The sequence below is a fragment of the Zalophus californianus genome, chromosome 5 (assembly GCF_009762305.2).
Source record: "Zalophus californianus isolate mZalCal1 chromosome 5, mZalCal1.pri.v2, whole genome shotgun sequence".
NCBI lineage: Eukaryota > Metazoa > Chordata > Mammalia > Carnivora > Otariidae > Zalophus > Zalophus californianus.
In genome coordinates this window covers 113,656,873-113,676,909 of record NC_045599.1, presented here as the reverse complement: position 1 = coordinate 113,676,909, position 20,037 = coordinate 113,656,873, and the positions used below count along the sequence as shown (strand labels likewise).

The following is a 20,037-nucleotide window of genomic DNA, read 5'->3' as shown; positions in this document are numbered from 1 at the left end:
CTCTGGCATGACTCAATTTGTTTTTCAAAACTTCGTCAGTGGTGCAATGATAAAATTCAGTTCAATCCCAGAACAAGCCATCAAACCATCCCCATTTGGGAGGGGGGGGAATTTATCTTATCCTCTGCTTAAGTATTAAATTAGTTGAAACCTTTCATTATCATAGCTTATCTAAAATTCACACTAAATCAATACACTCTTTCCCAAGTACATGTGCATTTCTTACATCATAACCCTCATGAGTCATTAAGAATTTATTTACTATAAAAAAGATTGAACTCGACTCTCAACGATTGCACTAACTAGAAATGATGGTACAAAGGAAATAATTCAGTACTTCACATTTCCTAAAGAGGCACAACAGATGGCTCGCTCCCATAAGCTTTAGGAGTGTGGGAGATCAGAAGGGGCATAGTTCTTAACTTTCACACTCAAAACTTCCTTGATACTTGCAAGTTAGAGAACGAGACAATCCCTGAAGTCTCAAGAAGGAGGAAGTTTCAGATATAGGCAGTCTCATTGATATTAATATCTGGAGAGCTACCTTCATCTTTTCCTTATCTAGATCATTAGAGCCTTGGGGGAGGGGGGCTCAATTTCTATTCGACTCACTCTACAGCAATTTGGATCAGAATCTTTCCCAAAACATTTCCCCACTGAGCTCCACGCAAATTTAGCCAACTTTCTATCAGACAGTTATCACCAGAATGTCTCACAGTTTTCTCCACCTCAACCAGCTCCAGCCCAAGCTTATTTCCTTGTCTACCCTACTCCTTCTTTATGGTCATCTTCAAAATGTCCTCCTCTTCCTTCTCATGTGATGTGATCGCTTTTTACCATGAATTCTGCTTCCTAACTTCCTCTCAAATCCGTAACCTCTTTCCCTAGGCCCACTCCCTCAATCTTCAGTCTGGCCCTTCTCCCCGTCCCCTGGAGAAGTGTAAGAGTTTCCTCGGTCTTCCCCGAGACCCTAACTCCTGTCATCCACTGTAACTCAGGCTGCACTCAGCCAGAAGCACCCTCCCCAGATATCTGCCATGACCCTTCCTTCTTCCGTGCAGGCTGATCCCATTCCACAGCTAGCTTTCTTTGCTTACTCTTACCAGTTACTTTTCAGATGCTGAGAAGCTCTCTTTTTTTCATATTTAAAAAAAATACTTTCTAGTTTTATATATCTACATATACAGTCTCTCTGGAATTCAACTTTAGAGGGTTTAGACCGCAATAATTATAAATAATGAACAATGGTGACATTTGAGATAAGGTGAGGCTAAAAATGTCAGTTATAGTGTTGATAGTGAGACCTTATTTCAAATCTGTGTCTATATCTGATATGCATAAAGGCATGATAGTATTGAACATTCCAAGATGAGTACTTTGTATAAAACCTTTTGCAAGCACTGAAATTAATAAAGCCATTATAAAAGTTAAGGAGCAAGTGAGTGGGCAGAGGAGAAGGGGGGGGAAAAGATTATTCTTACAGTTCTTTAGAAATGCAAATAAGAACATTGCCTGAACATCATTACCTGACTGATAAAATGTTAATCACGGAACAGGTATTTATTTAGAAACCTGTTCCAATTCCTTAATTGAAAAAAGTTTTTAATTCAACACAACCCTATTTGCTAAATGGTAATAAAACAAATTTCCAGAGAGAAAATAACAGGTCCTAAATGTCATAATACAGTCTCTAAAACTGGAGATAGTTCTTACCATAGTTTTCGAGATTAGAATGATAAAATAAAATGACTTCAAGGGCCTGGCAGGCAGATGGAAGTCCCTGACCAACTGGACTTGTGGCTCAGGAAGGTCACAGAACAGTTCAAAATGGCCTCTTTTCGGACAATAGGAATCAATTTTACTTTAGTAAGTTGGGGAGTACACCCAGCCTCTGGAAAGGCATGAGAGTCAATTTTTAAAAACCTGGACAAGCCAAACAAACGTATCTGCCTGTCTTCCACTTGAGGACCCCAAGTCTAAAAATGTCTAATAACAGACCTACTACAACACAGTTTGCACGAGCAAACTGTGAAGATCTCTGACATCGGGCAAACTTGGGTGAAAATGCTGGCTTTACCTCTTCCTAGAAATGTGATTTTGGATAAAATAACGATCCGTGTCTGCCTCAGTGACCTCACATGTAATAACAGGGACACTACCAGTAAGTGTCTTGGTTTGGACTGCTGTAACAAATTACCATAGACTGGGTGGCTTAAACAGCCAACATTTATCTCTCATGGTTCTGGAGTTTGGGAAGTTCAGGATCAAGGTGTCAGCAGATGGGGTGTCTGGTGAGACCCCACTTCCTAGTGTACAGCCATCCATTTTCTCACTGTATCCTCTCACAGTGGAGAGTAGAGAGCTCTCTGCAGACTCTTTTATAAGGGCACTAATTCCATTCACAAGATCTTCACCCTCATGACCTAATTACCTCCCAAAGGCACCACCTCCTAACACCATCACATTGGGGGTTAGGATCTTGTCATATGAATTTCGGGGGGACACAAACATTTAGTCCATAACAGTAAGGAACTCACAGAGGTCTCAGGATTAAATGAGGTCATATAGGTCATGTATAAGCATCCGAACCATAGCAAACTATTCTTGTCAAAGGATCAAGGCAGCAAATAACAACTAATTTTATTATTTTCCCAGTATTGTCTAAACCCATTTTTCAAATTTAGACATGTTTAGTGAAGTAACATTTTAATCTAAATTATATACCCTTTAGAAAAGAGTTTGCTGTCTTCGGATAGTTAGAAAATGATTTGGAAAAAAAGCAGTGATTTTGTAAAGACTTGGGTTTTAGTTTCAGTTTGATCACTTTTGAGCTGTGTGGGCTTAGAAAAAAATCACTTAACCTCTCTGAAACCCTTTGTATTTCTTTTGTGTACTGTGCTTTGTGAGACTTCTAGAGCTTCAAGTCCCACCAGGCAAGGCTCCAGATAATGGAAAGGAGGTTTTGAAAGGAACTGCAAATAATTCTCAGGGTCAGTCATATGGTTCTTGAATCTCCTAACAGCTAATTCTCATTACAAGGGACAAAAAGGTTCCACCTTGCAAAGATGGGATCCAGGTGACCTTTCACTACAGACTGTGCGCCAATCTTATTAAGCTCTGAGGATATTCTGATTGGACAGAAGCTATAAATCAAATAGATCTTATAAATTGTTTTGTAAAATTAGGCAATACTTTGGGGCGCCTGGGTGGCTCAGTTGGTTAAGCGTCCAACTCGTGGTTTCAGCTCAGGTCATGATATCATGGGTCATGGGATCGAGCCCTGCATGGGGCTCTATGCTCAGCTCGGAGTCCGCTTGGGATTCTCTCCCTTTGCCCCTCCCCTCACTTGTGCATGCTCATGCACTCTCTCTCAAATAAATAAATAAATCTTTAAAAAAAAAATAGGCAATACCTCCATCCCTGCCTAGCTATCATCCACTGATTTACACAGGTTCTGAGAAACTATCTAGAAAAATCTTGTTGAAATTTGTGATTTAAATAAAGATGAGTGATGCCTGGGAGGACCCCAAAAGAACCAAGCTGCAGTGAGGGAGGCCAAGGTGTCCTAAGAGAGGGAACCAGATATGACAGGGTTGAACTGGGCAAGAAAGAATGATGCAACTGAGTGATGGTTTTGAGAATGTGGAACAGTTGATACGGACATTCATCAGTACTCAGCCCTTCTGTGTGCCCCTGGAAGATTCGTCCTGAGAAGCGGAGAAGCTGCAATGCTGGTTTCTGAAACACTTCTGCCTCGAGCAAGTCTACTACGGGACCCACTTTGATCAAGTAATACACAGAATGCACATTCCTCTCACTTTACATGTCTAATAACGTTGACTTTCAGTATCAAGAAGCTCCTGTTTTACCAGAGTCAAGGTGCAGTCTTTGAGTCCCGGGGGCTAGGCATCCGGCAGGATATGATTCAGATTAGCGCCTCAGTGGAACGCTACAGCTGGAGGCTGCCAAAGCTCAGCTTGGGAAGCAGAACAAGTTCTAGCTCACTTTCAGTTAATTACCAAATACCCCAAAACACTTGGACAACGTGAACTGAGCAAAAGACAGCTTCCTGCAGTCAAGCAGATGGAGACTCAGAAACACGAAACTCCAGATGTTTATGTTCATGCCATCACATGTGAGGTCACAGGATGTGAAGTCCAATGCATCAGGTCCCCGAGCTCTAAGTTCTAGAAGGAACCAATGTTATAGGGAAGAAGCTGTAACTGTTATTGGCCACTTTCAGGCACTCATCTCAAGGTAGAAGGTAGAAGTCTGAAAACGACATTTTCCATACTTCCTCTCCGCTTTCCAAAGGGAAGGCTCAGAATGGGAAAGTGGATCACAAGAGGGAAAAGGAACCATTTCTATCCAGGATCCGAAGGTGCCTCCAGCAGTGAGAGCAGTAGCCAGTGGTTCCTCAAGCAACATGGATGATGTTATAGCGCTTCCTGAAGATCCGTGGCAGGAGTGCAGCTCATAGAGTCAACAGCCCCTGCCTCCTACCCTTCCAGGGAGCTTTGTGACCAATTCCCTGCATTAAATCTCCTTTTACTTGAAGTAGATACAATAGTTTTCATTTTCTGGACTGGACATTGACAGATACAGAAGCAGAAAGAAACAAGTCAGAGGTGTTTTCCTCTAAACAGAGATCATCAATCAAAGGATTAATTGCATATAAAGGAAAGCTGACTATACTGAATAGAGCACAAGACTAAGAGTCAAAGAGATACAAGGCTAAATCCTAGATCCTCCAGTTCCTGAACAGGAAGGTGCCTAAGTTCATGGGAGCTGCAGGGTCAAGAGACAACAGTGCCGGACAGAGTATAAAAGAGCAGTGGTCTCATCCCAGTTAGGCCACCGATCAGCCTCAACATTGAGGGTCTCCCATCACCTTTAGAAAGCACAGTTTCCTCACCAGAGAATGGGCCCAATCAGGGACAAATCATCAAAAAATCTAAAGGTCGGCCAATTAAATGGATACTGAATTTAAGCAATCAAGAAATGTCTAGACTGCGGTAATTGATTAGCAGTCCTCAGGGTAATAAAAGCCCACATCTCATGGTTATTGTGAGGACTGAAGACATTTAGCAATTGCTCGATATAAACCATGTGTGAGATACTATATTAAGAGCTTCACCTACTCTACTTCCGATCCTCGTAAAAACTCCATTTTCAGATGTCCAAACAAAAGGCTCAGAAAGATTAAATAATCAGTTCAAGGTCATACAGCTAGTTAAGTGGGGAAGCCAAGGCTTGAACCCACATCATTCCGTTTCCCAAAATGCCACTCTCCCGGCATCCTGCGGTGCTGCTTGCTGAAATCATCCTGGTGCCTGTACTTTGGAAGCTGTGGAGTGTGACATGCACAGTAGAGGATTGCTAGCTTAGCTCCACAAGAGCAAACTCTTACACTGCAAGAGCCCAGTGCTTTAGAAATGTAAATGTGTCATCCTCTCTCCATCCTTGCCACGGTCTCTAGCTTGATGTCCCCTGTGACCCCACGAGGCAAAGGGATTTCTACCACAGGGTGAGTTACAGTTAATATTTGCTGTGCTCCTGATCTAATCAAAAGACTAACTGAATTATCACCGTTTTATCAGTCAAGCAATAAAGTTGAGTATTATTCCCATTTACATTTCTAAAGCAACATAAAAATAACCCCTTTCAAATGGTTACCCACTCACTTTCTCCTTATATGCTAATGCATGCCACAATTTCAAAGCCTGAAGAGAGATTTCCTGCAAAACATTTCACTGCCTTAAAGTTTCACATATTCACAGCTCCAATTGCCAGGATACAAACATGAATTAACTCTGGTTCCAAATCAATTACATACCGGTAAGTCTCTCCGGCGACAACTTGTACACGCAGATTTCAAACGCTATGAGGTATTTCAAAGCTTTAGAATATTTAGCGTTAGAAATTCCCACTTCGTCCTCAGACATCAGTGAAACATATATATTGTCACCAGTATTCATAACCAAACCAAAAATCAACTCCCTTATTTTAAAAATTGCTCTTTCTCTTAGCTAAAATCGGATCACTTCAATGAATTCTTGCAGTCACGTTGATTTCCAATTAATTTCATTTCTTCACTTGAAGAAATGAATTGCAACCTAGTGGCATGAATTAAAGCAATTAGGTAATTAATTCAAAACCAGCTACTCACCTTAGTTATGGCCTTTAATTAATGTCACATGTGTACAGCAGGTGACTGCATTTACATAAAGAGTATGTATTTTACATTTTAAAATATTCAACTTTTCGTATTTATTCAGATTTTTCTGGGTTTCATACGAAAGCCTGCCAGTTTGGTCTTCTGTTCAAAAATGTCTAGTGGCTCCCCAGCACAAGGTGTCAAGCCCTACCAAAAGCAGGAAAGATTCTCCCTCCCACCTGGGAAACTGGTTTCTTTTCAGATTCCTTTCTATCTTCCTTCTTTCCTTCCTTCCCTAAAATGGCTAACAAAAATAAACAATATAAGATATTGTTCAGGAAGCAAAGGAACAAGATGAAGTGACAAAAAGAGCTGGAAAAGGAAATATAAAGGCATGTTAGAGCCATAGTAAGTGCCTGGAGCATTTCTGTACTTGACAGTGGCAATTATAAACTTGGCTCCAAGTTTCCTAGAAACTCTAGCAAAAGGAGGAAAATGCTACCATTTATAGGATTCATCATTCTTCTAAGATGCCTTTTTGGTTCGTAATGAGAAACATGAATGAGAAAGCACCACAGTTATTCTGTAGAGGACAGAATCCTTAAACTTCAGGCAAGTGTAGACAGCCCTCGGGGCAAGGAGGTCAGTCAAGGGTAGGAGGAGGCCAGAGCTAAAAAGAATTAAGATACAAAATAAATTTTTTTCGCCACTGAAAGTCTGGGGTCTTTATCTTGAGAAACCGTCAAAGAGCAACTTCGAATATATTTGGACTTTACGCCACTTATCTCCTGTCTGAACCTTGTACTTTCTGAAACCAGAAACGGATAGAAAAAAAATTCTTAGAAAGCAGAAACTTTTTAACTGTAGTGAACAGCGGGGGGGGGGGGGGGGGGGGGGCGGGGGGGGGGACCTGGATTGCCTTTAGGGATCATACCCGAGCTGAGGAAAACCACATCAGTGGGAAGAATCTGGTAGGGAGATGAACCACAAGAGACTACGGGCTCCGGGGGTAAAAAACTGAGGGTTTCGGAGGGGAGGGGATGATGGGCATTAAGGAGGGCACGTGTTGTGATGAGCACTGGGTGTTATATGCAACTAATGACTCACTGAACACTACATCAAAAACTAATGATGTACTATACAGTGGCTAACTGAACATAATTTTAAGAAAAGGAGAAAAAAAGAATTGGTAGTTAAAACAAAACAAAGCACAAAGCATGGGCTATCTCTGAAGTCAGTAAGTGTTTCAGGGCATCATTAGGTAGTTATCATGAGCTTAGGGACAGCCCTGGGGTAGGGCCCCACCAGGTTCTCTACTAAGGGCAGGCCGATGGGTGTTCTACGAAGAGTATCTGCTGCAAAATCACCAAAGCCACTGTTTCCATTCTCTGTTCTTCAACTCTTCAAGAATACAAGCTGTCTCCTCCAGGGCCCCAACAAGAAGCAAACAGAGCAAAAAAAAAAAAAAAAAAAAACCACCATCAGGTGGGTGTCATTGTCTGGAAAGAGCTGCCTGATGTCTGGTAAGTTTGTGAGACACTATTTACCAAAGGAGGGGACTGTCAGGCACTTGCCTCTATCCAAGGCCTGATTCACTGCAGGCTTTTCATCGTGAGTCAATCCATCCTACATTGACTTCTCTCTGCAATAGATACCCTTAAGGGAAAGACACTTGTACGGTTTAGGTGCTTAATCAAGGTACATAAAACAAATGAAAGAACCCTCACTTATTTCTATTTATACACGGAGCAATATTATTTAAATACTGTAGATAAATCCAACTGGTACAAAATAAATGGGATTAGACGTTGGTCATATTTTGACTACCCAGTCTCCATTCCCTCTTCCTAAGAAGCACCAATTTCTTTGGAGAACTTAACTCTTCTCCATTGCATGTCACTTTCCTGAGTGGTACCTGCCTCCTAGTATAAAAGCTGGACAGGAAGTGATCCCATGACTTAGCTCGGCCAATCAGATGTCATTTCCCAGGACTCTGCCTCTTGAGTAGTATATGGAAGAGGACACGGATGGAACTGGAGGGGATTATGCTAATAAAATAAGCCAATCAGAGAAACACAATTATCATAGGGTTTCACTCATATGTGGAACATAAGGAATAGTGCAGAGGACAGTAGGGGTTGGGGGGGAACTGAATGAGAAGAAATCAGAGAAGGAGACAAACCGTATGAGACTCTTGACTCTGGGAAAAGTGAGGGTTGCAGAAAGGGAGGTGGGTGGGGGGATGGGGTAACTGGGTGATGGGCATTAAAGAGGGCACATGATATGATGAGCACTGGGTGATATACTCAACTAATGAATCATTGAACATCATATCAAAAACTAATGATGTACTATACCTTGCCTAATTGAATTTAAAATAAATAAATAAATAAATAAAAATTGTAAAATTTTTGAAAATTAAAAAAAAAAAGAAAAAGGAAATGGCTGAATGTTATCCATGATGCAGAAATGAACTGACCACTTCTTCCTGTGGTTGGCCATTATTCCACTTCCCAGCTCTATGAGAACTCCCAAAGTTCTTGTTTACTTGCAAGCCTAGTCCTCCACAGCATTTTTACCTTAATTACTTGACCCTGTACATTGCAGCTTCCCTAAGATTTCCTCTGAACATATTAGCAAGTTAGTTTCTGATGCTTGCAGCCAAGAACACTGATAGATACTCAATGGCAAGGATCAAGCTTAATTAGCAAACTCAACTGAATGAAACCAAAGAAACAAAAAATGAAGTGGCCAGAATGGCCTGAGAAAATACTTAAATGTTAGACATTTTATTTAGCCCTAAATGTCAAGTAGGACTTCTCTGTCCCTTGATATCTGGGGAAAATTGGCCAGAGTCTCTTAATTCTACAGCCCATAGGGCTTTTAAAACTTTCACTTTGATTTCTGAAGTTTTCCCGGGCATGCATACTCTTCTGCCATCCTGTGCCTTTTAAGTGTTCCTTCTCATACGTGCATTCTCCCTTCCAAACACACTTACCCAGACAGGAATGTCAGCCCTGTCACTAATACACACTCATGCGCACACACACAGTCACATAAAATATGTGTAGCCTAGTGGAGGCTGTGCGGTTATGTGGCCTTGAGCAGGTTACTTCACCTCTTTGTGCCTTCGTTCCCACACCCTGTAAAGCGGGCATAATGATGGCAAGTGCCTCAGAGGATTGCTTAAAAATTAAATGGGATAATACACATTAAGGTCATAGCTCACAGGCAGTCAACATCAACTCTCAATTTCTAGTCAAGCTAGAAAATTTTTCTAAAGAACTGGAGCCCAAGAGAGGTCAGCACACACACACACCATACATACTTAAAACAAACAAACAAACAAACAAACAAAGATTTGCAACCTAATTTCTCTTGGAGTCCCTTTCAGGCACCCTGCCACTGGTTGGTTCATGCTTTTCCAAATTGGCAGTGCCCCATCATCTCTTCTCTGAATCTTTTCTCTTCTCCAACCTTCTCCCTCCTCTGTTCACTCATTTTCCTGTCTTCAGAGCAAGAAGAAAAATTCGTCTCCTGTACCAGGGCCCTAGACCCTTTAGGATTCATTTTATGTGGGCACTTCACTAACTTGAAGGTATTTCCTTACCAAAAAAAAAAAAAAAAGAATTTCTAGTTCCTGCTCTTAAAATAATAAAATTTATTCTATCTAATTATACCTAGAACATTAGTTTCTAGACCCTCGTCATTGGCATAGTACCCTTATAAATTTTTCTCACATTCTTTTACAAATTACTGTTTTTTTAAATTACATATTTTTCTTTATACAAACTTACTTTCATTTTTTTAAACAAACCTATTTTTATATTTTAAATGAATGTAGTTTAAAAGAAAACTGTATTTCACTACTATAAGTGCCAAAATAGTTTTATTTGCCATGATATGGTTATTTTAAAATAAATATTTATGTAAAAATAAAAAAGATATTCATATACCACCTAAAATCATTATGTATTACGAGTGATCCATGCATCACAATTTGGTAAAGGTGAGCCTAAAACACCACCTTTAGAGGCTGGACTGAGGAGGATATGAGTGGAAAGTCTGGGCATTTGCATGTTACTAATAGTGTGGGTAGAGAGGCTGAGCGAGCGAGGATGAGCATATGTTGATGGGATCAGGTTAGAAATCTGACAGGGAGGATGGTCCGGAGAGAAGATTGTGGGGAGCAATATCATCCTGTATCCTGCAGGACTGTTCCACAGCACCCAGGAGAATGGCTAATGTTCATTTAATTGAACTATATGCTGTTGTTGGAATTCAATGCTGCTATAAATAAATGTTGAAAAGCTGAAAATGTTAGGGATCGTCAAATCTGAATTATCCAAAAACAAGTTCATTTTACCAACTGATGAGGTTTGATACAGTGTTTGAAACTTAAAGGATGGCATAACTTGTCATCATCGATACTGCCCACTTTGGCCTTGTAACAGAAATTAACAAAAATAAAATTGAGATTCTCCAGATTCCACTCTGCTTTCCCTGTACAAAGAATGTCACAAACTTTTGGAGGAAAATTTAGTCAGCGGTCTAAAAATCTGTGTTAAAGTTCTAGGACTTTGCACCAAGTCTGAGTGTTGGGTAAGTAACGAAGTCCAGGATGCTTCTATTGCAAGTGTAAAATGTTTTACTGCTAAATATACAGAGCCTCTGTGCATATCTAGATATACTAGAACACAATCCTATTGAAAATATATGTAATACATCAACAATGACTGGGTGATCGGCAATTCTTTATTAAATATCCACACTGTGCCAGGAATTAGGCATGAGGCACGTCTGCCCTTAAGGAATTCCCGGGTTTGGGGTGATAGTACATCTCTGCAGCTCGAGTCACATTACACTAGACTTTCTGTCAAGATATTTGACAGCTCCCTTTTATCACGGAGTTGTACTACATCAAACACAGAAGCACTGTGCCCCTGAAATGTGCTTTCCTCTAGGTCTCAAGTGAAAGAAGCACCGCTCCCATGATTGCACCAGGAATGTATTCTTTTTCAGAATGTCTTCCAGCTATTGATATGGATGACTAATGCTCAGCCCCAAATGCCAATTCATAACACTCAAGGCTTATTGAATACAATTTTCTTCACACTATTTGTGCCAAATAAAATGCAGCAAACCTTCAGAGAAAATCTTCCTTAGAAGCCATCCTATTATCTGATCTCCAAGGGTTGCAGGAAATGACAGGAAAAGAAAACCAAACCTTTTAGCTTTACGTAACTATACCATGCAGCCATCATGTCACATAATCTAATGACCCAGTTGAAAAAAGAGGTGGGCAGACTAGAACCTGTTACAAAAAGCTATCTGAACACCTATCTAAAGTTTAGATGTACAGAGAGACATTCTTAAGCTATTTTTACCCCCATTTAAATACAAATTCTCTTCCTATTATAGAGATGAATATCTATTTTCATGTTACACCGCCTCTCATAATGCAGACTTTTGGAAAAGCACTTGGAAATATTTCCAGCCATATCATATTTATCATTTAAGCATAAGTGAAAAAAAACCCTCTAATAATCAAACAACATCACACTCATGATTATATACGAAACACTGAAGAAAACCTACATCTCTTGGATTTGTAACTCTACCACAATAGATTTTTCAGAGGCTTCATAGTTCAAATGGCCATAATTTACAGCAGCATAAAAACAGTATATACAGAAATATAATATACCTCACATTAGCATCAAGTTCATCCATTACAGGAAATAGGCATGGGTGAGTTGGGTTTCAGTGCCCACAGGGTCCTATATGAGAAAATTAAAAAAAAAAAAAAGTTAGACAATGAGTTAATTTAGGAAAAATACAAGTCCTTGCTAAAGGAAAAAAATGCCAGATAGTCATGGCTTCCTATTTATTAAGTAAGACTTTTGTTTTGGGGCACTGGGTGGCTCAGTCGGTTAAGCATCTGCCTTCGGCTCAGGTCATGATCTTAGGGTCCTGGGATCAAGCCCTGTGTCAGGCTCCCTGATCAGTGGGGAATCTGCTTCTCCCTCTCCCTCTGGCCCCCACCACACCCCTCCCCAGCTCGTGCTCTCTCTCTCAAATAAATAAAATCTTTAAAAAAAAAGACTTGTTTTGTAGAGTATCAGAAAGTATTCTTTTTTAAATAAACCATACTACAGCAAAAAGCTATTGGCATACTGAAGTATGACAGAGCTGAGTATTGCAGTTTCTTTATCATTTTTATTAATTCCCTGGAGGTTAGAACACATAGGAACTTCTTTGTACTCCATGTTAATCAGTTTACTTCTTACTTGTTGCTCTTCCCAGAAACACAGCTTATTTACATGATCTCCATTAGGACACTAACTAGTGAAAATAAGTTGCTACACTATTATGATTAAAATGATATATTACATAAAATGGTCAGCCATCTGGTTTCCTATGAAGATCTTCAGGGTTGGTTTTTCTTTTTTAAACTCTTTCTGAGTCTAGGTAATCATATATCTATTTGAAAATCTAGTACACTCTTGAGAACACCCTGCCCAGAAAAATCGATGGTCATGTGCATACATACACACTTCCAGACGGGTGCATGATTCCTCGAAGCCCGTTCATGAACTCCAGGCTAAGAACTCCGAATTGAGGGGAAGTTAACCAAAAGTTCCTCTGCCATGGACTCTCAGAAGACCTGACACACTTTTCTGGGCAGGTACTTACTGACCTCCACCAAGTTGGCCCTTTTAACTGACTGCAGTTTCATTTTTCAGAAGAATTCCTACGTTTTGCATCACATTTGTTCCACACCATGGGGAGTCAGAGAATGTAGGGGCAGATCCTGGTCTGCTTCTTTGGGGGTGATCCCAAACTAGTCCCTTTTCCCTTCTGAGCTTCATCATCCACCTCTCAGTAAACAGAGGGATTGGAGGAGATGATCTCTGGGTTCACTTCCAGCTCTGACATTCTATAATTCCATCTGCTGATTTTCTAATTGAATCTTACCAAGAAGAAACTATAAATCTGTTTATCTACACAACAGAACCATGAGCCTCAGCCTGGGCTATTGGATGCCTTGGTCAGGGTGGATCAAACACATTCGCCTGGCCTCCAGGAAGGGAATGGCAGACCACCAGAGCTGGAAAGGATGTAGATTTCTCTGTGTTTTCCAATGTTTGTTCTTTAGAGCCTTGAAGATTAACAAGGACTCCTGTGGGCATTTCTGAGTCTGGGGCAGGTGTGGGGAATGCTCAGCCTCCAGAACTCTGAATCCCCTACTCTGACCTCAAAGTAGCTCTGTCCACTTCGATCTCTTTTACATCTTTGAATCCAGAATAATCTTTTATTTGAAATACTTAAGTACAAAGCCTTAACTATTGAAGTGACAGGCCGCATCCTCCTTTTTCCTCTACTTAAAAATCTTTCTTGAAATGATCATATCCATTCCCATGGCTTAAAATAAAAAGCATTTCAGGGATGTCTGGCTGGCTCAGTCGGTGGAGCATGGGACTCTTGATCTGGGGGCTGTTAAATTCAAGCCCCGCACTGGGTGCAGAAATTACTTTAAAAATATTTAAAAATAAAATAAAAAGCATTTCAAATTGAACTCTACATTTCCCACTCCCAACACAAAAACCTAATCCTCCCCTAGTGCTTTCCATTTTGGCAAATGGCGCCATCATTTACCCAGTTACTCAAACAAACAACTTCTTTTTCTCACACCCTACAACCAAACTGTCAGCAAATTCATGCTCTCTATTTTGAAAATGATTCCTTAACCTGAGTTTTTCTCATTCCCTCCAGAACCAGCACCCTGGTCCACACCACCATCTCTTTTCTTCAGATCCTTCCACGCCCTCCTTAACCGCTCTCCTGCTTGCCCCACTATCATTGCCCCCACAGAAGCCAGCATGGGATTTTTCAACATGTAAGTCAAATCATGTCTTGCCTGCATAAAATTCTAGTGGCTTCTACTCACACTTAGAATAAAATCCAAACTCCTTGTCATGGCCAACCAGACCTGAAGTGATCTGGCCCCACCCAGCTCCTCACCAATCTCAACTTTAGCCATGCCCCACCCCCTCAGTGCCCTTGAACTCACTGGTTTTGCTACTTTCCTTGGCCATAAAAGTAGGCTTTCACCTCAGGGCCTTTTCACTCGTTGTCTCCTATCTACTGCTCAACTGTCACTTCCTCATTGAAGTCTTCCCTGATCACCTGAGCAGAATTTCAGACCTCATTTTCTAGAAGTTTCTATCCTCTTGATCCACTCTTATTTTCTCTTACTGGCACATGCATTATATATACTCCATAGCTTCTTTATTAGTAATTGATCTTCCTCACTAGAACAGTTTCAAGAGGGCATAGGTAGAGATCTGATCACTATCATATCCTCAGTGCCTAGAGAAATACCTGGTACATTACATTCTCTTCATAGATACATGTTGAGTCAAAGAAATAGCTAATTAGTTTTGCAAATGAAGAAGCTGAGGTTTGAGAGTTTGTGATTTTCCAACTGGGAGGTAATCTATAGATCACCCAGGGTACAATACTGTAATTTTTAAAGTAGCAAAAAACCATCTCATCTATTTAGTTACCTTTTACTAAGTGTTAGCAAGTGCCAAACACTGTCTTTTTCCTCTTCTTCCAACCGAGGAGTCTTTGTCCCTTACTGTGAGATGAAGATACTATGAGCCAGAGACATTAACTGACTTGACAAAGTCACACAGCTGGCACTTGACCAAACTGGGAAGAGAATCCAGGTCTGTGAATTCCAAAACTCAAGCTTTATTTGGTAGAGTTCTTGTCATCATAGCACACTTCCTTCTACTGGAAGAGAAGGAATCCTTCTTTTTCTGAAAACAGCACTTTGAATTTCCTTTGGAGAACCACCCCTCCGCTGCCTCAATCCCTAGGTTCGGGGATGAGCAAGACCGGCACTGGCCAATCAGAACAGTTCACTCCCTGGCCCCAGTGCATTAGCTTCTGGCTAGACTAGTGAAAGCTAACCCTGAGATTTTTGCTAGAAAGAGTCTCTGTTTTCCCTAGTGTTGCTAGACCGTTCAGACTTTCAGGTTGAAGCTATTGGTGGCCATCAATGCCACTTTGTGGGGAGAGCCCGTCTGCGAATGAAGCTAACCACAGGGAAAGCAGAGCTGGAACATAGAGAACTTGAGGTTTCAGATTCAGTGGTGTCTTAAGACAGTTTTACACCTGAACTTTCCAATCATACGAGACAACAAATTCCTTTTTTTTTTCCCCTTCTTAAGCCAGTTTGAGCTGGGTTTCAGCCATTACTCGGAACCAAAAGAATCCTAAGTAATAGACCAAAAAAAAAAAAATCAATATTGTATTTACATACAGATTAGAAGGAAGAAAAACTGGAAGTCAGAAAACCAGTTAAAAGCTAGCTAAAGTTCATCTCATTGAAACTGCATTTGAAAATGTTACAACATGGGAAAATCTTATATATTCATAGCAATGGACATTGTTATGTCTTGCTCATCAGAAACCCAATGAGCAAATTTAAAATGATTGCCATTTAACAAGCCAGTGAGACAGCCTGCATTTTGTCAGAGAGAGAGGAACAGTAACAAAAGATAAATTGGTGATTCTTATCTATCCTGATTTGATTAATCCATCACAGTCCACTATTTTCTGCCGTGCTCACCAGAGCTAACTAATCAGAAGCATGATTACAGGGACACCTCTTGTCAGGAAGACTGCATACATCGAGAGGGGTGTGCAAGGAACCAGTGTTTTTATCTTGCATACTTACATTTCTGGCTCCTTAACCACCTAGGCAATTAAAGACACAATCAACTGAAAGCATCTCCTATGCCTGGGTATAAGCTATGTCACTTCTAAAAGTTCTGCCAATCTGAAATTCAATTAGACCGCATGTGCATTTTAATCACAGTCATGCTGTATCCTTATCTAAGGGACAAGGAGTGATACCCCGTATGTTTGGTCTCCTTCAGGGAAACAGTCCTAGATTCTTGTAACCAGATAAAGAGCATGGCAAGTCTTGGGAAAGGCGTGGAGAAGAGAGTCAAACAGAACTTTCTACACCATATGAAGTCCAAAGGAAGGTCTCAGTGTTCTCTCAGGGCTAGGACAAGCTCAAGCAACCAAAATTATTCCGAACGCTTCGTCACAAAAGTAGTTACAGCAACAGACAACTCTATCAGATTCTTTGGCGCTTCTTTTCCTTGTTGGATACAGTGAGATTGATCTTTCCCTAAAAAAGGAGGAGGAAGAGGTCATCTTACTTATGCCACCCAATGCTGATTCCAACCCTTGGTTTTCTGGCTTACAAATTTTAAATACCTAAAGGGCAAACCCAAAAGGTAAGTACACCCCATCTTTACCCCTTGTTCTTTTACTCAGAATATCCTGAAAGATTGCTGTGGAACAGTTGTTAATGGTTAACAGAAGGTGTGTAGTTGCATCTCTATTATGAGAAGTGTGAGCATAGGGCTCACCTGTAAATAGTCCCCACCTACTGGAATGAAATATCAACGTAGTTTGGTACAGTGCCAACATTTGCCAACCTGGAGCTATGTCATAACCTCAGCTTGCTTTCCTGCACTTTGATTTTTTTTTCCTCTGGTTTTGATTGCACGGGCGGATATTCATGCATAACTGTGCATGGATTGACCACGTTTCTTCATAGAGTATGCTTCCATGGGTTAAATTTCTACATCAAAGGGCATATTCCAATACCTTTATTTTGGATAAGTGTCAGCAATAAGTAAAACATTATTTATCTTAACAGCCAAATTGCGGGTAGGAGCTTGACATAATGGAAGCAGCAAGCACTGGCCCAGGAGTTACTGCGCCTGGGTTCTCAGCCCGATGCTGCTACTAACCCACTGTTCTTATCCTCAAGCAAGTTTGCTCACCAGTCTGGGTCTCAAGTGCCCCAAGTGTAGAATGGACTGAGCCAATGGGTCCTGGGCAGAGTGAACAAAGGGAGAAATTTCAAGTAATTAGAGCGTCTCAGAAGCTAAAGGGAATTTTGAAAAGGTGAGTCGCTTGTCACTGGAGGCATTCAAGCACCTGTGTATAAGGATGTCTAAATGAGAACTATAATTTTGGTGACTGATAGGGTTTCTTCCAATAACACTAGAGGACTGTGACAGTCTATACTATCAGTTTTGCCTCGCATATCCCCAGAAAAAGACCAAATGTTTTGAATCATTTCCCGATTTTAAAAAAGAATGCAGGATCAATTCACATAACTGTCTCAAATAGGCTTCATCTGGGCATGAGCGTAGATATTTCTGAGCGGGGGGGGGACAAAAAGAAGACCAGTGTAATTGTAATCAAATAAGGCCAGATATTTGATAAAAGTTAGGTGTCAAAAGCTTCTTGCTGGCCTCATCACTTCAAGCCCGAACCCAGTAGTGGTCACTTGTACCAAAACACAGTATCACCAGGATCAAACACACAAGCACCCTTGCAGCCTTCTACATCCCATGGTGATCACGATGGCCTAGTAACCATTACTGTGAAAAAAAAAAAATTCTTGCATCGTCCAAAAAATTACAACTGCGCAAATTCTCACTACATAGAAGAAAAAAATTCTTCTCCTCAGCTATTTCTGGGGACTTTGTTTTGGAAAATATTAGAAATTGGTAGAATGCTGCTTCAGCACTTTTTAAAAAAAACTTCAGTTGATACATACTCTTTAAAAGAATTTCTCTTTGTAAATTAGTACTGAAAAAATCGTATTGTTATCTAGACATCTAAATGGTGGTGTGTAAGCCATTAAAAAAAAAAAAAGAGCCTGTATTCCAGGAGTTGGACTTACATTACCAAATGTCTTTCTAGGGATGGCAGTCAAAATGCCATTGGCACTAAGTCACCTGGAAAGATTTAGCCCTAAAGAAAAAGGTTCTGGCTGTTTCATTCCCATAACTGAAAACCCACACAGACGCCAACTCAGTGATATTGAAAGGACCACCATGCAGATATGTACAATTGGGATGCAAAATGGCTTTTAATTTTTTTTCAAATCGACTAAGAAAATATTCTTCCTGGATAAATACACATTTCTCAGCTGGAAATTGTTGCTCCTTTGTCAGAAAACTGTTATTGAAGACAGCCCTTTAACAATGAAAGAATATTTAAGAAGCATACCTAATCTACCTTTTGGGGAAAAGAATGGACTAGAGGAAAAGTAAAGAAGAAACATTGACTTCTGTTTCATGTAACACTGAACAGAGTATATCTAGAGTATTTCTAGAAATCGGATATTTTTAAAGGCAGAGATTTCCTCTACATATTTGTTATTTAGAGGATTTCCTCTAAACATATATTATGTATTTACATTTGTGATCACTTGATGAATGTCTCACCCCTAATTCGGTCACAGGTTCTATGAGAAGAGACACACATGATCAGTGTTTGTCAAATGAATGGCATAATATGACATGAAAGTTCTACTTGATAATTAGAGAAGGAAGTAGTCTTGTCTTTGTGTCTCCAAAGGAGAGATGGAATCTCAAGAGAAGTTTGAGACTCACTCCGAAGTAGGTCATCCAACATCAGAGCTGTCCAGTTACTGACCTGTGTGTCTTGGCAAGCAACAAGGTCCACCTCACTGGGAGGCTCACACAGAAGCCAGAAAACCATCAGTCAGTCACGGTTGAGGGGAGGAAGCAAGTCTGAGATGATTCTGAATTCTGATGAAATCCAGGAATGCAATGAGAGCAGAACTAAATAAGAGGCTGTTTACTGGAGAGCAGTGGTTCCCAAGCTTAAGCATGCCTAAGAATCACCTGCAGGCTTGTTAAAACACAATAGCGGGGCCCCACTTCCAACTTCCTGATTCAGTAGGTTTAGAGTGGAAAAATTGCTGATGCTGCTGGTCTGAGGACCGTTCTTTAAGGTAAAACATCAATTTCCAAGTGTGGTTCTCTTGCCGCTGGAGAAAGCACGTGATATTAGGCAGTAGGTGGATAGAGCATTAAGTACTGTTGGATCATATGGTTAAAAATGTGTTCTCCTTTCATTTTCTATTTTAATCACTGTTATTTACGTTGAAGAAAAGAACTCAAATAAGTGTTAGTTCATCTTCGAAACCTTCCTGACATTTGGTAATCTCTCTTTTAAAATAAGAAAAGAACAGGTCTCGAGCTCACAGTCTTGCTAGAAACACGATTATCTAACTGAGGTCCTCCGAGAAGCAGATCTTGAGGCGAGGATCAAATAAATGCACATTGTTCATTTGGCAGGTGCAGGTAGGCTGACAGGGCAGTAATGATACAGGGATGGGGGTGAAAGGCAGCCAAAGAGAGATGTGTTTAAGCCACTGAAGCTTAATCTCACACAAAAGCTCTGGGAAATGGTGGAAACGTGCCTCAGAATTATCCTGGACAAGTGGGGAGGTCGCTGGGGTATGAATACTCCCACAACCATCATTTATCGGTTAAGGGCCCTCCACAGGGGGACATGGTTTCCCAGGGACCTCCAGCCCACTGTGCTTGTAAGCACAGCCAATTATAGCAGACGGAGGGCAGCCCTCCAAAGATGATGCAGGTTTATTATTGGAAGTCAGGACAGTGTACACAGAAAGGGTGAGGGGGTCTGCAGGAAAATGAGAGAAACAGTGACAGTATCTGTGCCAACTATCCAGCTGAAATCCGATAAACTGTTTCATATGTGTTGCATTTGCTTCTACAGCTACCCTCTATTGCTTGCAGTTGGCACTGGTTTCCACTTACATTTTTGTTTCTTTGTAAAATAAATTTATTTAAAGAAAACTAATTGATCTTAAGAAAAGTGCTAGGCAGACAATGCTCCAGATGGCATGAGAAGGTGGCGAGAACCACAAAGGTAGTATTCAAATGGTTGAAGCTTGGGAGACACTGGCATAGTGGTTTAAAGCAGAGGTTGGCATC

At 40.7% G+C, this 20,037-nt stretch overlaps 1 protein-coding gene across 5 annotated transcripts in view; it reads right to left on the bottom strand.

Moving 5' to 3' along the window:
- The window catches only part of HTR4 (5-hydroxytryptamine receptor 4), a 178,608-nt gene that overhangs the window by 144,268 nt on the left and 14,303 nt on the right, over positions 1-20,037 (bottom strand). For 4 of the 5 annotated variants that reach the window (XM_027607103.2, XM_027607104.2, XM_027607105.2 and 1 more), the window contains exon 2: positions 11,865-11,937. In XM_027607103.2, the coding sequence (XP_027462904.1) occupies positions 11,865-11,890 (26 nt within the window). In that variant the 5' untranslated portion in view covers positions 11,891-11,937. Of the gene's footprint in view, positions 1-11,864; positions 11,938-14,727; positions 14,802-20,037 lie in introns of all 5 variants that reach the window. The other variant, XM_027607106.2, reaches the window with a different exon arrangement.